Source organism: Tupaia chinensis, unplaced genomic scaffold (assembly GCF_000334495.1).
Source record: "Tupaia chinensis unplaced genomic scaffold, TupChi_1.0 Scaffold000017_1, whole genome shotgun sequence".
NCBI lineage: Eukaryota > Metazoa > Chordata > Mammalia > Scandentia > Tupaiidae > Tupaia > Tupaia belangeri.
The window spans coordinates 3,434,859-3,460,545 of record NW_006159447.1 but is presented as its reverse complement, the minus strand read 5'-3'; the positions used below and the strand labels follow the sequence as shown (position 1 = coordinate 3,460,545).

General features: G+C 38.1%; 1 protein-coding gene across 1 annotated transcript in view; it reads right to left on the bottom strand.

Annotated features, from left to right (window-relative positions):
• COL14A1 (collagen type XIV alpha 1 chain) overlaps positions 1 to 25,687 on the bottom strand; it is a gene marked incomplete at its 3' end in the record, with an annotated part of 142,763 nt that overhangs the window by 42,965 nt on the left and 74,111 nt on the right. Inside the window, exons 13-20 of the mRNA XM_006140062.2 lie at positions 24,101 to 24,230; positions 20,493 to 20,632; positions 12,777 to 12,903; positions 10,410 to 10,549; positions 9,827 to 9,959; positions 8,448 to 8,507; positions 6,370 to 6,512; positions 380 to 509 (exon numbers count right to left, since the gene is read on the bottom strand). Of these exons, the coding sequence (XP_006140124.1) occupies positions 380 to 509; positions 6,370 to 6,512; positions 8,448 to 8,507; positions 9,827 to 9,959; positions 10,410 to 10,549; positions 12,777 to 12,903; positions 20,493 to 20,632; positions 24,101 to 24,230 (1,003 nt within the window). The remainder of the gene's footprint in view (positions 1 to 379; positions 510 to 6,369; positions 6,513 to 8,447; positions 8,508 to 9,826; positions 9,960 to 10,409; positions 10,550 to 12,776; positions 12,904 to 20,492; positions 20,633 to 24,100; positions 24,231 to 25,687) is intronic.

The window sequence follows — 25,687 nt, the reverse complement described above, 5'->3', positions numbered from 1 at the left end:
CTTGGATTGTGGTGGGCCCCTAGGTGAGGAGAAAATGGGCAGGCAGGGAGAGTGCGTTTTGGTGAATCACAGGTCTTATGATGAATTAGACACAGGAGAATGATGTGCTAGCTCTTCAAGTCTTCCTTTGATAGAAAAAAATAAACAAAAAACAACAAAAAAGAAAAAAGAAAAAACTGAAGCCCTGAGCAGTTAAGCAGGTTGCCTGATGCTACACAACTTGTATGTGCGAAGATAGGATTCAGACGCAGAGTTTCTGTTTCCAAATCTCCTCTGCTCTTTTCCCTATACTCTATGGTTTTTACAGGGTGCATTACAGAGGACAAGCACGTCCAGTTCGTTTGTCAGCTGGTATCCAAAGGGGGAAGGGTTCACTTACAGGTTTTTCCAGGGGCAGAGACGCTGACGCCTTCTCCATCAGTGTAGATGGGAGTCACAGTAACCTTGTATTCAGTGTCAGGAAGCAGAGGCTTTAAGAGGAGATTGTTCTGACTTCCAGGCACCATTACCTGAACAGAAAAGCACAGGACCATGGCCTTAGTAGGACCCTCTGTCTCTTTGATTCATAAATGGAGCACAACTGCAGGCATTTTGAAATAATCAGAAACAAGATGGACTTAGCATGTGATAAGAAAGGAAAGAGCTTTCATGCAAAAGCAGTTCTCTCTGAAATTCCCCTCACAGTAACCCTTAGTTATCATCACTAATACAGGTTTAAATGTGAAGCTCTTCGGCTCTAAGAAGTATTTTCCTCTGAACGTCTTCACAGCATTTGTTAAGTATCCAGGAGTGAAAATAATGGCCTATTGGACCAGCAGGTGTTTACGGAGTGTCCATTGTATAACCCAGGTTACTGCTGATTGCTTTAGATCCTACTTAAGTAGCCTCTTGCAAATTCAGCCTTCCTTTTCTTGCCTTCTTCAGGCAGCATCTGACCCCAGCATTTTATTCTTTCAATTAGAAATAATGGATGCTGGCCAGAAGCAACAAAACCAGGCACAAAAGCCAAGTTTTCCAAGTTGAAGCAGTTAGCAGTTAACACTAAGAAAGATTGTAGCATTTTTTTTATTTCTGAAAGGAGATGTCTTCCTCCATCTGGAATCACCATCACTCTGTCTTGGAGAAGTTGCCGAAAAAGAAATGCAGCAGTGGGGTCGACCCTGCACACGCGTGAGAGCACCATGCATGTGGCACGGCAGTGCAAACTCTGGCACCCCTGAAAGAACAGCGTGGACAGAAAAGCCACGTGTCCTTAATGCTGAAACCACAAAACTTTCTGCCTGTGCTCCAGTTGTTGGAAGCTGGCACATCTCTGGGCCATTTAAGGAACTTAATCATGCTGGAAAATGCTAGGATGTAAGAACTGACCTAAACGGGTTTAAGGGAGTCACAAGACCAGGACAGCTGGAGATGCTTTTTGATTCAAAGGTTGGGTAAAATGCCAGCAGGCAAAGGGCAGTTATGTCTACTTCTGGATGAAGGAAGGTACCTATAAATCATGAAATAAGCCTTTGGAAGCCTCCAGTTGAACCCAGAGGTGCCTGTTGCTAAGATATTGCTAAGCTCTCAAAAGTAACTTTTTTTTTTTTTAATACAGATAAAGGAAGTCTGAATTAGGTAATTTTATATTAGATTATTATTATTTTTTTTTTTGCCCCTCACCAGAAAGGAACATCGAAATGTACAGGGCTGTATTGTGTGGACGTGGGGTCCTGGGAAGGAGATATAAAAGAGGGAGCGGTGCTTTAGGTTCGAATCAGGTAGACAACTGGGTGTTCAGGGAAAACTGTGTTTGCCTTGACTTGTTACCCCATCAGTGTAGCTTCCCTCAGGGTGTTCCTCTTAAATGTTCTAACTCCTCTGGAGCAAAAAGCCTGAGCAGTCATTTCAAGCTGTCTGTCTAGCAAGCCACCCATGTTGATGTTCCCTCCAGAAAGGTTATCCCACCAGGTGAGGAGTACATACCTTGGGTCTAATCAAATTGAGCCTGTAGAGTACTGAAAAGCACTATGACCATTTTGGAGGGCTCACTTAGCTTGCCAGGAAGTAGTTACTGTGGTTTATAATAACAGCCCTCAGTTTCCTAGCAATTATGTGCCTGAGGCTACTGTATTTTAATATAATAATTCACTTAATCTTCACCACAATCTTTTGGAGTAATGGGTGTCACTACACTCACTTTACAGATGGGGAACTGAGGCTCACAAGTATTCTGTAAGGAGCCATAGGGAAACACTGGGACCTGGTCTGGGGCTTGCTTTCACCATTGCCCTGTGCTTCATGGGAACTGTACGGCTTGAACCCTTTTACCCTAATGATCCTCAGGATAAAATGGAAGCCTTCTCTTAGGTATGCAAACTTCTCCCGCTAGGCCTCTTCTTGTTTGTGCAAAGTTTAAAAATCTGTTTCTACTAAAAACAAATGCTGCAGGTCATGCCGCTGATGGTGGTTTTATTTATAAAACAATTCTTTGAAAATGCCTGTGGCTAAATAGGATGCAAATATAGTCCATGAACTTCATATTTTTAATCTTTTCAGAGGTGCAGCTTTGTGTCTTACTCTATTATTGCCACAGCTCTTGAGAGGAGCCTGGACCACATCTAGCAGCCTACTCCCTACATTAGAAAGAGGATTTCCTGCATTTTTTTGTTTCCATCTTACAAAGTTCCATTTCTAGACAGTGATTCTCAAACACTGTGGTTAAAGACTAACTAGGAGTGGTGGGATTTAATTTCAATTCATTGCAGATCAATATTTTATAAAATATAATAAAATCACATTGCTAGAAAAGTGATCTTGTTCTTGGACTGTTGCAGCTATATCACATAGCTCTCAGTGTTTCTAAAAGAGTAATCCATCCCACCCCCCAACACCACTTATGAGAGACAGAGAGAGAGTAACAAGAGGAGGGAGATAGATATTTTGACAGGGTCTCATGTCACAATTCTCCTCCCTCAGCTTTCTAAAGAGCTAGGACCATGGGCACATGTACCCACATCTGTGTGTTCAGGAGGGCCCAGGAACCAAACCTGGGCCTCCCGTGTGGTTTACAATCTCCCAAGCACTGGTGCTACCTGTGTTCTACTGCATCCAGGCCCTAAAGGATTAATCTCTTATAGGAGGTGGAGCCACACTTGATTAACCCTACTCTAGAAAATGTTCTTAAAATTTAGAATTCCAGTCATGATGATAAATTTTGATCTTTAGGGTCTAGAAAGTCTAGAATGTTAATCATTTTTTTAATAATAATTACATGAGAGACCTTCCTACCCTGGCCACAAAATTTATGTCAATGTTATTGCCATTCTTTCCTATTGGAAAATAGAGTTGAAAAATCAATCCTTATAAAATGCTTGACAGGTAGTTTTATGTCTAAAAGTTCAATTTTTTTCCTGGAAATATTGTGTAGATTTGGTTATACCTAGAAAGGATATAAATGCTTCACCTACTTCAGCTGGAAAAGTAAATCTAATCCCTCTCGTTAAATATATATGAGTTGGATTTTTAGTTAGAATGTTTTATATATATATATATACACTACTCTCCAACCTCAATATTCTATATTATTCTTTCTTCATGTAAATTTAATCAGCTTTTATAGTTAAGGAAAATGTGTAAAGATGGTAAGAAAGGCATTCCTCTTATCTGGACACATTTCCTTTCTCACTTTTATAATATGTCTTAACCATCTGTCTTTCCCTGACATGCATCATTATTTCAAGATATCATTTACTCTATGTGATTTCAAGACCTTTAGATTTTTTTCATAGATCTGCCTCTGCATGTCCTACCTTAGTTTCATAGTTTAAATTTAGATATACCCATTTTTTCTGTCTCCAATAATAATAATACGTTACATTTGTATATCAATAACACTTCAAAAATCATACATGTCCTCCATTCATACTCAATGGAGTCCTTAAAATGATGTTTATGTGTTTAAATCCTATGTAACTAACATTTGCTAAAGGAGAACTTTATGTTTAAGGAACCCCACAGTACTTTTTTCTGTATAGCAAAAACAAAACATTTCTACACAGTAAATAAATCACTACCAAATTTAACAATATTTTTCATTCTTATTAAAGGTTTGCTTAACTGAGGCAGAGTGTTAAGATTTCTGATCTTTTTTCCCCCTTCATCTAGGTGTCCAAGTGTTTCAAAAATAAACTGTGAAAAGAAATCAGCAAAGGGAAAATTATCTAGAGGCAACCCAAAGTAAATATTATTATTATTTTACCTTGTGTAGCTTACAACTGCAGGCATGAGATTAAACTGTTACTCTTTCCACACTAGCAGGAATAATTCACCAAGAAGCTTAATGTGTTTCTTGGAAAGAATAAAAACAAAAAGAAAACCTCTCACTCTGGCAGATTTTTATGGTTCTCATCTTTAGGAACTAAAGTACACTATGACAATAACAGGGAAAACAAAACATCCCAAATTATACCTTTAATTGCCATTTCTAAGCACAATTTTAATATTTTTCCATTTCAATCAGGAATAATTTGAAATGTACATTCTGAATGAATGTATAATTCAGTCTGTTTTGTTTGAATGCCTATTTTCCACAAGTACTACCAGAACAATTTCATGGAGTCTCTCTACCCAGCCGACTACTCATAATGGGGGGAGGCAATTGGAGGGCCTTTTATTGTGTTCTGTAACATTTGCTCTATTAGTCAGAAATAAAGTATTTTCCTGAATACTATATTGAATTTGGGGCTCAAATAATTACTTACATAAGCACATAAATAAAAATAATTTTCCAGCAAAGTCTTTCTAAACAAGGATGAGAAAGAAAAGATAATGTTATTCTTGAACAGTAATGAATTTTGGAGACTTTTTCCCTAGAGTATCAAAGATAATGCAGAAGAGGGCAAAAAAAAAATGAGTAATGGGGCTAAATGATGTATATTCCATGATCAAAAAGAAAATTTTCTTTTGGCTGTTAACTGGAGTTATCTAGTCTGATTAAAAATGTGTCTAGGAAGTAATTTTTGATTTTTGGATTTTAGACTAACAGGAAAGATATAGGTTATATAGGAAGATCATGATTAAGCATGTACCAGATCATCCTGCAAAAAAAAAAAAAAAAAAAAAAAAAAAAGCAATATTAAGAAACAACTTGGAGCCATTAGGTGGTGTAGTGGTTAAGGTGCTGGACTCCCCCATAGCTGACTGCAGTTGGAGTCTCAGACTCGGTGCCTTGAAAAATCACACTGGGGGCATATATATGCATGCCCAAAATCTCAAGAGGAGAATGGAGGAGAAGCTATTGCAGTGAGGCCATCCTCCTGGAGGGTGATTTCTCACTTTCTGTCTCTCCAGCTAGTACACATACCCTATGGCAAAAACCTTTTTTAAAAAAAAAGGAAAAGAAAAGCAAGAAAAGAAAAGAAGGAAAGAAAGAAAAGGAAAGAAAATAAGGAAACCCAGGCCCAACTACAATGGGTACAGGTAGTAGGGGCACTACTGTGATGCTGGGGACTGTGGGGAAGGTCACAGATATGTGTCCCAGGTCTGTCTCAGGTCTATCTCAGCACACTAGGCATGTCCATGATCTTGGCTGGCTCTAGGGCTGTGGAGAGGATCATGACATGAAGACCCTCTTGAGGGCTTTCTCTCTCTCTCATACATGTTGCATAAAAGCTTTTTCATCAGATTCCCAAGGGCAACAAAGTTTAACATCTACCGTAAACTTTTACATGAAAATACCTTCAAAAAGTTTGTGAAACTGTGTATTATAAACAAAGTATACTTATATTTTTTGCACCAAAATAAACTTGTACCTTAATTCTATTGTTCTACAGACTTTTCAAAGTTCTCTTATATATTCATATCTATCTATATGTATATTTGCTATAGGGTACATGTGCTCACCAAAGACGCAGAAAGCAAGAAATCACACCTGCTCCGGGGCAGGGGGGATGGCCATGCCACAATCCCTTCTCCTCCATTCTCCCCTTAGGATCTTATGCACACAAGCACAGAAGCCTAGCATGAGTTTTAAGAGAGTCCAGTGACATAACCATTATGCCGTGCTGGTCCCTATAATGGCCTTTTTTAATGATCCAACTTTGGTGATCTAACAGGTAGTCAAGGCAGCAGAAGCAATGCTGGAAACAAGGTTCAGAGGCATTATCAATGTGAAGCAAGTATATGTGGAGCAAGTTTTCGAGATAGAAAGGTCATCGAGAAGCCAGTACTGAAGTTAGGATTAACTGAGAACATTAGTTTATGGCGATAGTACAGTCATCAAGAAATGAGCAGTCAAGCTTGCATTAATCTCTGAAGACAGCCTAGTTAGCTCTGTTAGGAAAGCTGGCAGAGTTCCTGGTCAGCTGCATTTATACAGACCGTTCCTACCACTTCTTCTGCAGGGTCTCCTTGAGCTGTCAGGTAGGTCACCCTAAACTGCTGCACATTGCTGTCAGAAATGTCCCATGTTACCCGCAGACTAGAGGTAGTTTCATCATCTACAACCAGGTTTCTGATTCCTGTCTGGAAAACTGGAACAAACACAACCAAGGATTAAAGAACTTTTAGCTCATCATATTCCAAAATGAGCCACAAAGACACAGAAATGGGTTATTGCTTGTTGATGATAACATGTATAGTATTCACAATTGGACTGGTCTGAGAAGTATTTCATGTTGGGTAAATTCTCTTTACAAACTAAATGATATATAGTGCTTGAATGTTTAAAAATAATGAGAATAAATAATAATCATCCTCATCATCTGAAAAAAAGGTGAAAAGCTATTTGATGATGATGATATGGATAGTAATGTCTTGGTCTTGACTGATACGCATGGTAATTGTGCTGGAAAAAGAAATGTAATACACTGTAAAGGTATATGTGATTGAATATAATATAAAAATCTTAAAAAGGAACCACAAAGACTACTTGTGGAGTGGCAAAAAGCATCATTTAATGTATCTCTATAATTTAGACTCACGTGAAGCAAGAACTGCTCAGCTTTAATAGACAATGGGGAGTCATGATAGCAAACAAAGACAGGTTTAAGCGATGCTTATAAGATGAGACTATGAACCTTTCAAAACTATCAGCCCTGTGTGGACACTCGGAAGGAGAACTAGGGAGAAGCCCTGGGACTAAGGAAAGCAGTCTATGAGTCCAAAATGGGTCATGGTCATGAGACTCTCATGCTAATGCTCTGTTGGGGAAATGGACAAGGTGGGCCAGTCCTGTCAGTCTTCACGTGCAATCCAGCATCCAAAACACATTCCATCCACCTTCGCATTCGTGTTTTAACACTTGTCATTCAAAGCACAAATCTCACCCAGGCTGCCTTTATTCATTCATCCAACAGAGACATTCTATTTTTTTGATAGGCATCCAAATTCCTTGACTCATGTTCTCTAGCACATTCATTCTCATCTCTCAGGGTGCCTGATCCTTCATTTGCTCCATTTTTCTTTCTGCCTTCTGCCCTGACTCCCTTTCATTCTGCTCATCTCCGCTGATGGTACTCTCTCATCATTCATGTATTTATTTATTCAGAAAACATGCATTGAACCCTCCTCATTATGTCAGACTGTGTTAGGCCTTTGAGATAGATCATGATCAACTCTTGACAAAAATAATATGAGTGTCACCTAGGAGGAAGGAGCTTGACACATTCATGTAGGAAAATTGGACGAGACTGCTAAACAGTGTGGAAGGGAGGGGGAACTTCTCACATTCAGAGCAAAGAATTCTGGGTGTCAGCTAGGAACTATAGTTGAGGCTAGGAAGGGAAGCAGAACCCAATCAAAAAGGATTTTAGATGTTATGATAAAGAGAATTTACATAAAAAAGTGACTCAATAAAGATTAACTGAAGAATGAATGAATACATGAATGGATAATGAAGAGCCACTGGAGTGTTTTAGATGAGAAAATAACTGATATTATCAAACTAGGTTTTATCTAGTGACTAGGGTTGGAGGTATATTATAGTGAAGAGAAAAGCTAAACTGAAAGAGGAAATAACTGATGTAGAAAGAAAAATAGACCAACTAAGACTCAGTTACACATCAGAAAGTAGGGAAGCCATGTGAAGAATGATTCCCAACAGAAAGCAATAGAAGTTGTTGAAACAAAGAGTGCGAAAACCCTACTTGAGTTTACTATGTTAACATCCTTGGAAAGGTGGATGATAATCCAGGGCAAAGATGGGAAAGAGAGAGAGCTGTACTAGTGAGACTAATGGACTAGAACACCCAGCTGGCATTTACTGGCAAAGGTGATGAAAGGTTCTAAGAGAATGAAATCTAAACTGGTTTGCCAGAGAAGAAAGGGAAGGGCATTTCTTTTCCTAATTAACAATACAAAATAAATAAAACTGGGATAACATAACTTCTGTATAAATCGAACTTGTCAAAAATAAATAAATAAATAAAACTTGTCTTATGGATTTACAGGCTCCTGTTTGTCCTTACCTGAAGTCACAGGTCTTGTAGGTACTATGGTCGTGGCTGGTTCTGTCCAAATACTGTCAACTAAAAAAAAATTAATTACTTTCAAGTTCTGTACATATAACTCTATTTATTTTCATATAGCATTTTACAGTCTTCAAAGAAAATTTCACTTAGATTATCTCACTTTCTTCCTACAACAAACTTGACTGTGTTTGGAAGCCCAGACAAATGAGTTCTAAGGAAGGCAGACATATCGGTTCCATGGATAAGTAAACTGAAATCCAAAGAAGTTAAAGTTTCTCATCACAGATACAAGACTTCATATACACATATACAAAATTGTGAAACCTCCCACCTACTTTGAAATAGGAGTATAATCATGATAATTAAAGGAAATTAAACAGTGCAGTAGACAAAGTGGTGAAAGAACTGCCAAACAAGACCACCAAGGAGTGCATTGTGCTTGAGAAAGAAGTGTGTCTGTGTTTCTTGTATCCATACTTAGATGGAGCAGGTATATGGTGCTTTGCTCAGATCCCCTTTTTTAGAGTCAACATACTGATCCCCCAAGTACTAGAATACTAACTAACAATGGCTCACAGCTCTGGAAACTGCCTCACCCAAGGATACAGTGGCTCTTGGAGGATGGCTATCCTTGAGCAATGGGGCATGCAGGGTCACCAAGACCCAGCCCCTTTGCTTCAATGTGGAACAACTCAGAAGGGTCAGCCTAGCCCTACAAGTCTTGATAGAATTAGCTGAGGGCTCAATTCCAGCTTCTTCCTTTGCTCCATCCTGCTGTCCTCAATTTCTTACATCAGTATCTCCCAAATGCACTTTTAAATAAGCCCTCTGGATGCAATTTTCTGTCTCAGAATCTGATTCTAGGGAAATGAATCTAAGGCAATCTAATATGTGGTTAATACCTCATATTTTAAAAATGAAGGGATGAATGAATCAGCAAGTGCATTTTGTACATAATTCTTGGAACCAAGGTCCAGTTGGACCAGATGCTCTTGGACCTGTTAGCCCTAGGTTTATCTGATTGCCAATTTATTCATTTATAAATGATTCCATCTATCCATGCATCTATTCGTTCATCTATTGAGTATTTGTTGTATAGTTAAAATGTGCCAAGTACTGTACTAAGTGATGGGGGATATAATAGTGAATGAGACATAGGTTCCTGCCTTCATGGTGGTCATAGTTGAATATGCTATGAGGCTTCATACGTTGGTTTCACTGAAAGTGAAATGTATGAAGAAAAAGGGAAGAAAAAGAAACTGAAGCCTCCATGTCTGGGGATAAGGCTGATGGAGTGGAAAACTGATGGTGTACAGGGGATGCCAGAAGGAACAGTGGGAGCTGCTCAAGTCCAGCTTGGCCAGATTGAGACTTACGTGTGGTCCCAACAGCAGTCACCACCTCACTCTCACTGCCATCATCAAGGACAGCCAACAGTGAAACTTCATACTCAGTGCCAGGCTCCAGGCCTTCAATAACATATGCGTCCTGTTCTTCTTTCAGGATAACCTGAAAAATATTTGTTGCTTAGTTATTAGGTCTACTTGAATAAAGGGGGTTGGGGAGAAAGTTTAAAAAATAAGTAAAAAGGAAACTTGTTATTGTGAATATAAGCAGGAAATAACCAAGCTTAAAGAATGCCAAGGCCACTAAAGTCAACTCTAAAACTAGAAACGACAGACTAAAATTGGAAAACTAAAACTAGAAAACTAGAGACTTTTTCAATTCTCTCAACAAAATAAATTATTAATATTGCAACAGCGGCATTTTGAAGTGTTATTAAATATTATTTATTAAAGTAAAAGAATCTAAAAGTATTTATGACATATATCTAAATATCAATTACTTCTGGGATGCACAGTCTATTTTAAAGTGAAGAACAACTCAAATGCAGTAGTTGGCATGCCCTTCCAGATAAAATGCTCTGTATTAACTTTCAGTCTACTTCAGACCACTCACCTCTTCAGTCTTCCCACCATAGACTGGAATCCACATCAACTTGTGCTGCCCTTCATCTGCCGAGAGGGGATGCCAGGTCACTCGAAAGCTGTCTGTCGTCACTTCATCAATTTCCAAGTATTGCTGGGCTGGAACTTCCTCTGTAAGCCAAAGAAACAAGTTTTGTTAGGGAAATGAGAAGGCCAGGAAGCCAAACCTCAAGTTGCTCAGGGGCCATAGAAAGAGAAGACAGGACTCTTCAGCTTTCGGGAAGCACATGGAAGAAGGGAAGGCAGCGTCGGTTGGCTCAGGATGGTCTTACATTTCTGTTTCCAGCATTTATCAGTAGCATAAATTAGGAAAATAGCAGGTTTTGAAAGTTTTCCAGTAATTTCCAGAACTCCACATTTTCTATTTGGCTCTTTTCATAACTAAAAATAGTAAGAGTTTCATATTCATTATTTTAAAAAGTTATTTTCCAAGTTAACAAAATGGTGCCCAAGAGGCTAGACAAACATTCTCTTTTAGGTCAGTTTGCTTTAGTGGCTAAATCATTGTGTGGTAGTAAGTTCTGTGTCCTGGAGAAGAAGCTTTATCCTTTTCACGTGGACACATGGATGTCATCAGAAGTGAAATATAGTTGATCAAATCTCCCATTATTTCACAGCTTACAGACTCCTGGGAAGTACAATGGAAAACATAATGTCCAACTGTCAGGACACCATGAGAATGCCAACTTCAGTTAGGCCTCAGAAAATTTTGTGAAATCAATGCAATTTTTCGGTGAACATTATTTTTTATTTCACCTTCTTTCTCCTTTCTCTCCAAATTGCTTTCTTATCTAAGTATAGGACAAAGTTTCTAATCACAGTGATTACAAAAATAAACAATAGAATCATTGCCACCAAGAAACAAACAAAAAAAAGTTTCATATTTATTAGGCAATGATGGGGTACATGTAGAAAAGAAAAAAATGTATTTGTGCCTTATAATTAATTTCAGTATTTGAAAAATTAATTTCATTATATTAAGATTTCAGGCAATACTCAGCAGTAAATCTTCCATATTTTTCCACTTTCTGTCAAAAGCCAGAGTTTTGTTGTTTTTTATGGCTGAATAGTATTCCATAGAGTATATGTGTCACAGTTTTTCAATCCATTCATCCATACGGGAGCATTTGGGTTGGTTCCATGTCTTAGCAATTGTGAAAAGTGCCGCAATAAACATTGATGTGCAAGCACTTTTCCAATGAAGAACTCTTCTGTCCTTTGAGTAGGTGCCAAGGAGTGGGATTGCTGGATTATATGGCAGTTCTATTTGTAGACTTTTGAGGAATCTCCAAATTGTTCTTCACAGTGGTTGGACTAATTTACATTCCCACCAGTACTGTAAGAGAGTTCCCCTTTCACCACACACCCGCCAACACGTAGAAAAAAAAAGTAAATAAATTAATTAATTAAATTAAAAGAAAAGATTTCAGACTCTATAAAAATACATTATTACCTGAAGGCTATTGCATGAGGTTTACTAATATGAAACTGTCATTTTTGAAAGCCAGAAATCATTGAATAACAGCAATTTGGGAAGACCAATGTAATATACACTCATCTAAGTGGAAGAAGGATATAAATCAAAAAAATAAAAGAAAAAGGTGGGAGGTAAGGGAGAGAAAAAATGTATACTTTTTAAAAAAACAGACCTTTTGAACTTTAATGTTCTTTTCTTTCTTTTCTTGCTTGGATAGAAAATAATTTGTCAGCACACACCCTAGTCACCTCCAGTGACACCATGATAACACAATGTTCCGTGATATTGAACCTATCGCAGAGGAAAGATCCCGGGTTCCCAGCCCATGGTTTCCCAGGCACACCGGCTATGGGCACATGCACTTGTGACCAGCCTAGCTAAGGTCGGGGTGGATCACGGCATGAACATCTGGCAAAGTGCCTCCCTCATTCTGTCTCTCTTTCATGTAAGAAACAAACTTTCAAAAGATAAAAAGATGTAGTCTAATTATTTAGGGAGCTGGATCCCACTTGACCAACTGTTGTTCACATCTTGGCCTGAAAGGCTTGTAAAACACACTTGGCATGTGTGTGTACATGCTCCAAATTCTATTGGGATGGAGAAACAGAGGAAAAGGGATTGTGGCATGACCACACCCAATTGTGGGTGCTTTCTCCTTCTCCCTCTTCCTCTCTCCCTCTGTCTCTCTGTCCCTCTGTCTCCCTCTGAAGAGTGTATGTATACTCTGAGAATTAAAACATAATAAAAAGAAAAGAAAAGAAAACTTAAAATGAATCTCTGAAAAATCACAGTTGAAGCTGCTCTAGGTTTGGTTTCTCTACAGTCACTCTTGAAACCCTTTCAAACCATAGTAAGACTTACCTGTGGTGAACATTCCAGTCAGGGGCTCTGACTGCCCCTCATCATAGATGGAGAAAATCGCAATGGTGTAATCCGTGAGGGGCGTCAAGCCTTTCAGAGGAAATGTTGTAATAGGATCAACCTCAACCTACAACAGAGAGAAGTCATATAGCTGTATCGGATACTCTCAAAATATATGAAACACTTTCTTACTGTCTATAGTTTGCTTGGCTGGAAGCAGATCTGTAAAAAAAAGTTACTGAATTATAAAACTGGTTAGTTTATATATACATATTTCCCATTGTACACCCTTAAATACAGAGTACATATCTGTTAATTCTTTGGACAACTTTGTAGCTAATACTATTTCTATTCATTAAAGATACAAAGTATAGTACTAGCTCCACAGTTTAGTGATTAAGGGAGTTGTATCCCACATGGCTGATTGTAGGTTGTATCCCAGTTCCAGAGGCTTGAAAAACATGCCAGGCATTGTGCATGCATGCACCAAATCTCAACAGGATGGAAAAAGAAAAGAAGGGATTGCAGCATGATCACACTCTATTGGGTGATATCTTTCTCTATCTCTCCATCTCTCTATGTCTCTCTGATGAGTACAAACACCCTCTGATGGCTAAAAAAAAAAAAAAAGAAATAGGGGCTTTCAGGTGATGTGGTGGTTAAGGTGCTGGATTCTCGCATAGCCAACTGTGGTTCAAGCCCCAGACCTGGGGGCTTGCTTCCTCATTTTCTCTCTCTTTTTCTATCTCTGACTATCTCTGGTGGAATTAAAGAAAAAATAATAATAAATAAAATTACATTAAAAATCCTTTAAAAAGTATTTGAAAAAAGATATAAAGTGCAGACAACTTAAGAGGCTTATTTAAGCATTTATAATGTTTTCAGTCAGATCCATTAGAAGCAGTCAGTTTTGGGCTTCCTTGCCAGGGCTCAGCTGGCTCTCCAGTTAAGTAACATACAATAATTCCTGTGAGAGTTGCATAGGTGAAGAATCAGGAGCTACTACTACTAAGGAATATAGTAAATGTGTGAAATATTCTTTTTCCTTCCACAGAAAAACATATTTGGGAAAAATATTCACTAACATCTTTAGAACACATAAGGGATAAATTCTTGAGACTAAGGACCAAGAGAGTAAGAAAAAGGAAAGATTAGAAGAGAGAAATCGGCAGCAAAGAACAGAGCTTGAAGAAAGAAACCATAACATAAGAGGAGACAGGGGCAGAATCAAGAAGACAGAGAGAGCGCTGACCAAAGTCACCCTCAAAGCAAAGGAAAGAACAGATGCCGAACTGTCTTTGGGAGGCTAGGCACTGGGCAACTGAGCTGCGTGGTGCAGGGAGCACATGAAACACCATGTAGACGGGGCCCACAGCTTAGGGTTTTATCGACATCCTCTATTATTTCCACAAAACATTTAATAATTTATAATAAGACATTATAGCTTATTAATCACCAGACTTAGCTCTGGTGATTCCTGGGGAATTGAAGCAATATCCAAGTTTATCTGAGAGCAGAGTCTACCCAAAGAGGTCTTGCTTATTATGTTTTCAAGAGACATTTTGAAGTTTAGTATGGAAGGGATGGAGGGGAAAAGGGAAGGAAAAAAATGGGTTAAAGTATGCTTAATTGACAAAAGATGAGAAGCTATTTGCTGATGATAATTTATATAGTAATATCCTTGTCTTGACTAACATCCATGGGTTTTTGTTGGAAAAAGAAATGTATACTGTAAAGACATGCCATAAAATCTGAATGTAAATAAATAAATAAATAAAGTAAATTTTTAAAAGACAAAAAAAAAAAAAAAACCAGGAGAGAAAGAGACATTTTGGAGCTCATCTAAATTAAAGGCCAGTTCAGAAGCCAGATACATCCCTACGGAGCCAACCATAGGTAGCAACTATTCAGAATGAGCAAGTCAAAAAATTGGAATCTAAATACAACATAAGGATTACACACAGTAACAGTGTATTTGAGATTCTTGTTAAGCAAGCAGACTACAGATGCTCCCGTCACAGAAAGAATAATGGACAACTCTGTGAGATGATGGGTATGTTAATGTGTTCCAGTCTAATAACCATTTTACAAATATATACATACATGTGTGTGTATATGTATCTCATAGTATGTTGGAGATCATAAAGATACACAATCAATTTTTTTTTTTTTTAAAGCACCAATCCTGGGGAATGGAGCTTCTATTTTACCCTATTGGCCTTCTAGAACCAGCCAACTCTGACCTTTTCAGATACCGCAGCTGAGATGCCAGACATGGGGGTGAAGTCATATTGGAAGTTCTAGCCCAGATTCCCAGATGGATGGAAGAATCACCCCAGCTGACACCACACAGCAGACAGCAGTCCCTGCTTTGTTCTGCCCATTGTTGCATAATCGTGGGCTCGTACTTTAACCTGGAGTGTTGGTTACACAACAGTAGTTCACTAACAGAGCTATCATCTTCTTCTGAATTAGGATTGGTAACACCATAGGTCATTTTTAGCCTTTGGGGTTTACTCCAGTCTGGGTACTATCTGCATGCGTTATATACATTAACTCACTTAATCCTTACCACATCCCCATAGGGTAGCTAGTTATTATATTAACCCTAATCTGAAAATGGGAAAAACGAGATTCCAAAAAGTTAATGAACTTGCCCAAGGGGAAACCAGTTAGTGTCTTGGACTTAAATACAAGTATTTCAGATTCTAAATCTATGCTCTTAGACTCTATGGTATGACTTCATTATTTAAGCTCATAGAAAATACAAATCCATATTTAAAATGTGAGTTCAAGATGTATGTTCCTACCCTATATTTACACATTGCTTTCTGTTGTTGCAGATTGTCATAGCTAAGATTCACTGGGCACTTACAAAGTGTCAGGGACTTTACACACATTGTCTCATTTAGAGATCCTCCCCACCTCCACTTTCCTCCACCAAATCCTAGTACTTATAATAACTATAGTAATTTCCAAAGAAGAGGCCCAAACAGCTAATTTGCTCTGACCCATAAAACTACTAACTGGAGTACATAGTTAAGGCTCAACTTATTTCTAAGTTTCAAATCTGTGACAAACAGGAATTTTTCACAAATATCAAATGTGTACAAAAATAGTCAAAATTAAATTCTCTTAAGTACATCAAGAGACTGAGATAAAAATTTATCTGTGTATATACACTTATATGTGTGTATGTGTTTGTGTGTATATATATATTGGGTCATTGGAAAAGTCATGACACATTTTCACATAGAAAATGTATTCTTGGGAGTATTTCTTTATCTCTCCTTCAATAAACTCCCTGCTTTGCTATACCAAAAAAATAAAAGAAAACGTATGTATACATACATATGGAGTCTTCAGAAACTTCATGAAAAGTGCATATTATGAAAAAAATACACATAATTTCAAAACTTTTTTTGCACCAAATAAATATGTATCTTTATTCCATCACTCCACAAACTATTTGAAGTACTCTCATATATATCTGTTTAAAAGAATTATTAAAATATTTTATCTGATAATGAAAAGAATATATTTTAAATCATTTTACATTGATAATTTGATTTCATCAAGGAAGACCCTTAGGCATCATTTTCTTTTATTAATTATATCATATTATAAACTATAAGCTCTGGAACTGATTTTGTTTGTAGTATTTTTAAGAAAAGTAATTTGACAATTTAATAACAAATAACCATGATCTCATTGTTATGCAACTACTTTTGAAACTAATTTTTCATACAGTCTAGCTAAAAATTCAACTTCAGCCTAATTTTGGGAAGGCTGAAGAGAGTTCTTGATGAGGGACGAGGGACTTGAGCTCTGCTCTTGACTGAGCTGAGTCATCACTGGTGGGAACTCGCCTCTCTGACCCTAAAAACTAGGGCCATTACATTAATAAAATTCAAACCGTGGCACTTAATTCTTCATGTTTGTGAAGTTCTCAAATTCTTCCCCATTAAATGTTTCCTGAGAGGTTTCTGTCCTTAGTTTGATGAGTCAGTTACTGCTGAGTGAAGCAAGCCATGCTATGAAGGAGAGGCATTGTATGTCCCCACTTAATATATACCGAGTGTCTGCACTCTATGACTGAAACTAATTGTCTAAAGAATATAGAAACACAGTATATAGATGTAAATACCAGATATAGTGTGTGTGAAAGAGGAGGGTCTGAGGAAGGACATTTGGGGGAGGGATAGGGAGGAAAAGCATTAATGGCACAAAAAGGTGTGGTATTATCTGTTGAAGATATTTCATAGTTTTATCAACAGTACTAGGGAGAAATGTTCACCAGTTGAAATATCCATTTTGTAAGACAAATAATAATGTGATTGAATGTATGGAAGAAAATGAAATGAAAAAAATTTTTTAAAAAATTACTGAAAGAATTTATACAACAAAAGAAAAAAACGGTTAAATGAGGTACTGTCTGGGGAGCCCTCTGCACAGGGCCTGGCTCATGGCAAGTACTCAACAGCATTGGCTGCCATGATCATCATAGCGCCAACACTGCCATCAGCACCACCACCAGCACGACCATTGACATTTGTCTAGGTATCCTGTTTTATGTGTTGTTCCTTGGTCTCCAAAAAGTTGTGGAGAGGGATAATGCAGAAATGATACAGAAAGAAGAAGTGAGGGAGAAAAGGTTAAAGGAAAAAGTGAATCAGAGGAGTATTGAGTACAAAGAAAAACTTTTACAGTCAATTACACGTTACACGCTAACTCTTGGTAGGTTTTAGTTGGGACACTTTAGAGTTCATTTCAGAATGTTTTGAGGGATTTCCTAGAAACTCAGGAAACTTTGTTGCATTACCTACAAATAAAGGCTTAGATTCATAGAAGTTAAAGCAAGATCTGGTCGGTATATTCACTCATAAAATGACATATTCCAGGCCAACTGGTGGCACGGTCGTTAAGGTGGTTGGATCCCTCATAATTGACCAGAGTTCAAGTCTTGGACCCAGCAACTTGAAAAACACACTGGGTGCATGTACATGTGTGCCCAACATCTCAAAAGGCAGGAAGGATGGAAGAGAAGGGATTGGGGCTTGACCATGTTTTGTGGGGATTCCTTTCTCACTTTCCCTCCTCTTCTGTCTTTGTCTCTCACATGCCTTTTGACAAGAAAAAAATTTTTTAAATAAAAAATAGTATATTTCAAAATTAAGTAAAGTATTACTTCACTTAAAGAAAATACACTTATCCAGCAACATTAAGTCTCAACTGCATGGCTAAAAATTAAGAAATAAGAAACACCCATACACACACATTAAAAAAAAAATTACACGTAACAAACACATACACCCCATTCAAAATGGGAATTACAAAATTCATACATGGCTGATGATTTTCACTCAAATAAAATGTTCTCAAATCTTCCTTCATAGATCATTTATTGATATTTTAAATTCAGTTTTGCCATACATAGTTTTTTAAATTTTTTTACAGCAATGCAATTAGAAATAGTGATTTCTAAAGGCATTCCCAGGATTAAAAAGACACGCAGATAATATTCTCAACACATATGTTAGTCTGGGGCCAATCCTGAGAAAGTAAAGAGCAGAAAATATTAGCTCATTGGGAACGTCATGACATATTTTTCCATGCTTTTCTATGCAAAAATGCATCACGACTTTCCAACAACCCAAATTAGAGAGGACACGACAGCTGCTGTAATCTGAATGCACACATCCTCCCAAAACTCTTATGTTGATACGCAAGCTCCAATGCAACAGTATTTAGAGGTGAGGTATTTAGGAGCTGATGTGATCATAAGGGATTACTGCTTTTAAGGCTCATGTGCTTACTGGAGAAAGAGAGACAGAGACAGAAAGTGAGAAATCACCCCACACATACGAGGAATGGACATGCTGCAATCCCTTCTCCTCCAGTCTCCTCTCAGGATTTTGGGCATGCATGCACACATGCCCAGTGTGAGTTTCAAGCCTCTAGGTCCAGGACTTGAAACATGACCAACCACATGGGAGTGCGGTGCCTTCATCACTAGGCTGCCTGCTGGTTCTGATTACTGCTTTTGTAAGAGAGGCTATGGGAACTTGTCTGTGCCTGCTATGTGAGGACACAGCTAGAAGGTGCCAACTATGAGGAGTGGGCTGAACCAGACACTGAATCTGCTGGTCCTTGATCTTGGACTTTCTAGCTTCCAGAATTGTGAATGTTAAATTTCCATTATTTATAAATATCTCAGTCTAAATATCTCTGCTCTGGGCTCCTATCTTCAAAAACAAAGTAATTAGTCTAAATGTCCCCAGATGAATCAGAATTATGTACTCCCCGGATTTATAAACATTTCATGAAAGAAGTTGAACAATATACTTTGTATGTTAGCAAATGCGCACTTATTGAGCAGTCCCAATAGCACAGCAGTTAAATGCTGAGCAGAAGTCACATCCCTCATGAATGACTAGGGTTCAAGTTTTGGTTCAGTGGCTTGAGAAACATGTCAGGCACACATACGTGTGCCCAGGATCCTGACAAGATGAAAACTTGGAAGAACAAGGATTGTGGACCTGCTATGCGCTGCTTTCTCTCTCACCCTCCTTCTTGTGCATGTGCACACACCCTCTGGATTAAAAAATATAATAATGTGCCATTGTCATTCCATTACACAATGTCCCTTATGAGAGTACACGCTTTTAAAAAAATCACTTGATTTTAATTGTGGAAGAAAGTTTGTCTCTGCATATGAAAATACTTGCTTTATTTGGTCAGAAAATAGAAATTATGTAATCCAACATATTTCCCTCTTTGTCTTAACTTCCTGGACCAAGATAAGAAAAAATAAAATAAAAATAACCTTGCTATCTTACTAAAACATATTTCCAAGGAAAGAATTTCCAAAAATATTAGTCACTGCATGCAAGATAATATATTTTCATGGGTTTTATATGTTCCATTATTTGGAATCATCTTCTTACACAAAACTTGAAACACTTATTTTTTTACTAGGGTCTTTCAGATGCCAGTGTATTAAAAAGCAGAGGAATACACTGGATAACACTGACATTATTTCTAGTTTCATATTTCTGTGAAGATACATACTTCCCCACCCCATTCAGTGTGGCAGATTTTATTTTCCAAAGCAACCATATGGATGTACATCTGCTACCCTGTGTATTCCTCTTATCATGTGACCAACATGCATTCCACCATAGATGGACTCTGTTTCTTCCCACCTTGAATCCAGGCAGGGCTACCATGTTTTCTGTCAATGGAATATGATGGAGGTGATACGAAATGACCACTGAGTCTAGGTCATTAAATGTGATACAGCTTCTACTCAGCTCTGTCTCTCTTTGGACATGTGTCATGGAACGCCCAAGTCATTTCCCTTGAAGAATGCTTAAGGCATCATATGAAAAGTTAACTTAGGATATAGAGAGCTGCTCTGGCTCCAAGTTGCTCAAATCTTCCCAGACATATGAGTAAAGAAACCATTGAGATGACACCACCTCCGTTACTATCTGGCTATACCCTCATTACCTATAGCCTGTAACTATAACACACACACCCACCCATCCCAGCCACAATTGCATATCCAAGTCCCAGTTGCTGACCTACAGAAATGATGAGGGAAAAGTAATCATTGGAATTGTTTTAAGCCAGTAGAGGTTGGGATGTTGGGTTATGCAACAACAAGTAACTAACACACAATCATTTGAAAAATAAACATATTCCACAACTTACCTCATTGATTTCAGTCCCATCTGCATTATTATATACAATTCGGTAACCACTGATCTTTCTTGAAGTTGGCTCCCAAGTTAATCGAGCACTGTTAGAACCAACATTGGAGATTCTCAAGTTTCTTGGTGGACTTAAAGGCACTTTGCAGTAAATAAAATAGAAAATAATTAAAATTTTTAAAATATACATGGAAAAAGACAATAGACAGCACCTTTGACTTCTGAATTATTTACACATCAAAAATGTTGCCCAAATAATAATGCATTACCCTGAAATAACCAGTGACTTGTCTCATTAAAAATCAATAATGTCCTCTAATTAACAAAGAAAAATATTCTGCTTAAATTACTACTATTTATTCTCTTTAGAGAGTAACAAGTTCCATGTACTTAGAAATGAATACTATTTGGGTAAATTTTCTGTCTTTTTTCCCTGGTTAGTGCTGTTATTATTGACTGATGCAAATAGGAAATGTAATGGATCAAAACCAAGGACACCTGAGATTGCATCTGAGCTATTCCAGTCAAATCTTAGCTATTCCACTCAGGTATCAGATGACTCTGGGAAAGCCCCTCTATTTCTCAGTTCTATGACTTTCCACATGTACAATGAGGGAGCTTCCTGTGTGCCATCTCTACATGGGTATCTGTTAGCTACCTCCAACGTAACCTGTCCAAGAAGGAACTGCTGCATCCTGCTGCCTCTCCCAACTTTCTCTCTCGGTCTTTCCCTCTGAGCAAATGGAAACCTTATGCTTCCTGTCACTCAAGCCAAAAACCTTGGAGTCATACTGAATTCCTCTTTTTCTCACAACTCATTTCCAATCTATCATCAGATCCTTCAGTAAACATCCAGACTATGAGCACTTGTTTTCACCCCTACTGCTACCATCTTGGTGAAAGCTGCTATCCTTTACTGGCTTGGATTTTATGAAGGACCTCCCAGACAATCTCCCCACTTTTATCTTCTACTCCTGGTATTCTAAGTGTGCAACCAGAGTGCTCCTTTGAAAATGTGAGTCTGATTATTTCACTCCTATGGAAAATGTTTACAAATGGCTCTCAACAGAATAAAGCCGTGGTTCTTACGAAGGTGCTTGTTGTCCTCTGTAACTGGCCCTCTGCCATCTGGTGACCCTTTCTTCTACTAGTCTGTCCCTTTCTCATGCCACCTGCCATCATTCTGGTTCTGAAGCCTGCCACACTTGCTCATGCATGGGCCCTGCAATTGCTATCTCCTTTGCCACAAAGCTCTTCACCCATAGCTGGTTTCCTTGCCTCTTTCAGATTTCTGAACATGCCACCTTCCAGGTGAGGCTTTTCATGACTCTCTTATATATATATAGTGTAATTTTTCCACCCAACACTATCTAGTTCCCTTTCCTGTTTTACTCTTCTCACTGCACATCTTTGGATCACTGTCTCTCACCCACAATATACTGTGAACTCGGGGAATTAGGGAATTTGGTTTAATTGTGTCCCAAGCTCTGTCTTCAATATACTAATTAGTCAATAAATATTTATTGAATCAATAAATAATTATCTGCCTTGGGTAAATCACAGTGGCTTTGTAAAATTCAATAAAAATAAACATTTTGCTGTTGCTCAAAATTATTTAAAGAGATATTGGTATTTATTGTTATAATCAAAATAATCTTTCTCTACAAAGCAAAGACTATATAATCATGTTTTTTTTTTTTTTTTTGGAGAGGTTTTTACTATAGGGCGCGTGCGCTCGCCAGACAGGCAGAGAGAGACATAGAGACAGAAAGGGAGAAATCACCACCCAGGGGGGGATGATCGCCACAATCCCTTCTCCTCCATTCTCCTCTCGGGATCTTGGGCATGCACGCACACACACCCGGCGTGAGTTTTAAGCCACCGGGTCCGGGACGCGAATCGCGGTCGACTACGTGGGAGTCCAGCGACATAGCCATTACGCTAACTGCTGGTTCCCAAGACTATATAACCTTGATTAACAAAGAATGGTTGTGGGAAAACTTCTTTCCGTACCATCAAACTTCTCTAGTGTTTTCCTAAGTAGAATATTAAAGATAAAGGCATCATTGGAGCTATTCACCTCCTCCTCAGGTTGAGCGTGGTGGGCTAGACCCCAAGTCTGCCCAAAATTGCTTATGTTTCAAAAGATCATGAGGAGAGTCATATTTTTATGTTATATGGTATTATTTGTGTGCCATAGGAGTATTTTGTCTATATCTTATTTCTTTTATTTTGTTTTAGTTTTTTGCTATAGGGCATGTGCACTTGACAGATAAAGAAAGACAGAGAGAGAGAGAAAGTGAGAAATCACCCCACAAGGGTGATGGTCTCACAGGAATCCCTTCCCTGTTCTCCTTCTGGGATTTTTGGGCAAGCATGAACACACACCTGGTATGTTTTTCAAACTGCCAGGTCTGGGACTTGAACCATGGAGGTAGCTATGTGGGACCCAGCACCTTAACCTCTATGCCACCTGTTGGCCCTTTCTATATCATATAAACATACACATTTCCAGAAAATATTATGAGTGCCTTACATTCAGCCCAAATAGCTTTTGCTGGTAGGATTTTCAGTTAATTAAAAAGCTAATTATGTCAATCGGGACCAGCAGTTGGCATAATGGCTGTGTCACTGGACCCCCACGTAGTAGATCACAGTTCAAGTCCTGGACCTGGTGGCTTAAACTCACACTGGGCATGTGTGCATACGTGCCCAATATCCTTAGAGGAAAATGGAGGAGAAGGGATTGCAGTGTATCCATCCTCCCTGGAGGATGATTTCTCACTTTCTGTCTCTCTGTCTCTCTCTGTCTTTCTGGTGAGTGCATGCTCCCTATAGCAAAACTCAAAAAAAAAAAAAAAAAAAAAGGCTAATTACATCAATAATAGACTCACATAAGGACAGCTAAGTGAAATGAAAAACAAACAGACGTTGAATAACTATGTACTAACTGCTTTCACCTGTACTACTTTTTTTTTTTTTTGAGAGACTTTTGCTATAGGGCATGTGTGCTCACCAGAAAGACAGAGAGAGAAAGAGAGATAGAAAGCGAGAAATCACCCCATGTGTGATGGTCACACCGCAATCCCTTCTCCATTCTCCTCTCAGGATCTTGGGGCCGCACACACACGTGCCCGGCATGAGTTTAAGCCACCATGTCCAGGATGCAAACCGCGGTCGACTACTTGGGAGTCCAGCAGCATAGCCATTACACTAACTGCTGGTCCCACCTGTAATACTATATTTAATCATCAGTTAACCACAGGCTGTATAATTAATGTTTCTCCTTTTATAGACCCCAAAAAGTTACATCACTTGCCCATTGCTATCCAGGTAAAATGTGATTTGGGGATTCCCATTTCAGTTGCTATGATTCCAAAGCCTATGTTCATCCCTCTGTATTCTGATTTAACATTTGTGTTTAGACAATGCTAAGATAGAATAAATGCAAGATAGAATAAATATATTTTCTTCCCCTAAATAAAATGCGTGTTAAGTTATAATTAGCACTTAGGAGGTTTTGACATAAACTAATACTGCCAGTTCTGAATCACAACATGTATTTGGGCTTTCATGACAGCTTTTCATCTGAACGACTGTGCTACTCACGGGTTGTTTCTTGTCCTGTAACAGGATCACTGGCCTCTTCTCCAAACATGGCATAAACTGTGACTGTGTACTCTGTATTAGGCAACAACCCACTCAATTCAATATCTGTGTGTGTCTCTCCAATTTTCATCTGTAAAGAATAGACATGAAAAGATGATTTGCAATGTGTATTATTCAGAGTGAGACTGAACAAAGGTGAGACTTTGTGGAACAAGACTTTGTCTCCTCACAACCTCTTCATCAAACAGGCTTTAGTCATGACTTCCTAATGGTCTCATGTCGTTGTATATTGGGAACAGGTAGTATGGTGTCATATAAAACCGAAAGTACCCATCCATGCTGTTTTAGGGTAACTCTTCACATCTAGATAAACAGCAACCACAGCAAGAATAACAGTGTTGAATATGTGGTCCCCAGAACAGTGTGGGTGGAATTGAATCAGAAATGTTCTCCAGAAAGTGTGAATTCCAGGCCAGTATGCTGGAGCCAGGGCCAAGTGGGCAACTTTCACTGCTTAACTAATTTTAACTGGTCTTCTGACAGCATGCCCAGCTTTGGCTTCGGATTCTATTAAGCGGGGCCAGTTCTGCTGCCCTTTTCAAGAAGAGGGCCTGTCCAGTTAGTTACAAGTCCCTTCCAGAAGAAAGACACTCACCTGACATCCAACTTGGCCATTTACTTTCTGATTTGGGGACAACTTTTCTAATCCTTGCAGTCAGTAGGTCAAACTAGACAACATTCTCAGTTGTGTGACAACTGTGTAACAAGAGAGTTTATGCTTTGGAAAGGGAAAAAAAATCTTCATAGATAATCTCTCACATGACTGCTACTTATTGCCAAGTTAAAACTTTTGCTTTTGAAATATGTCTCATATATAACATAAATCTGTAGAAAATAATATATACTCTGATGTATCCACTATTCAAATTTAATAAATATCAATACTTTGGTTATATTGATTTCAGATTTTATTTCAAAAAGGAGTAATTTATTCAAATAAAATAGAAGTTCTTTCCCATTCTTTATGTTCACAAATTATACCCCGGTATTAAAGTTACTGTACCCTTTTTTTTCTCTTACTTCTCTATCTGTATGTATATATCTATAAACAATATGTGGTCCTATACATTTAACAGTACACATAGATGGGACTATATAATTTGTTGGGTTTTTTTCTCTTCCAATATTATGTTTTGAGATTTATCCACATTGATACACAGGGAGATAGTTGATATTATTGATTCTTTTGTGGCATTCTTTTGTTTAAGTTTACTACTACTTTCCATTCTTCTACTCAAGAGCTTGTGAGTTATTTGCAATGCTTTGTTCCAATCAAGTACCTGTATTAAAACATTCCAGCAAGATAGTCTTCTAAGATATATATCAAAATAATAGCATGTACCTTCAATGTGATGAACTATTTCAAAATATTTCCAAAATAACTGTGCCACTTTACATCTCCACCAGCAATCCAGGAGTGTTTTCCCTGCATGCTCATTAATACAACAATATTCTCAGGTTTAAAAAAATTTCTGCTAAATGTGTTGGTTGTGAACTAGTATTAATTTAATTTTTATTTTTCTCTCT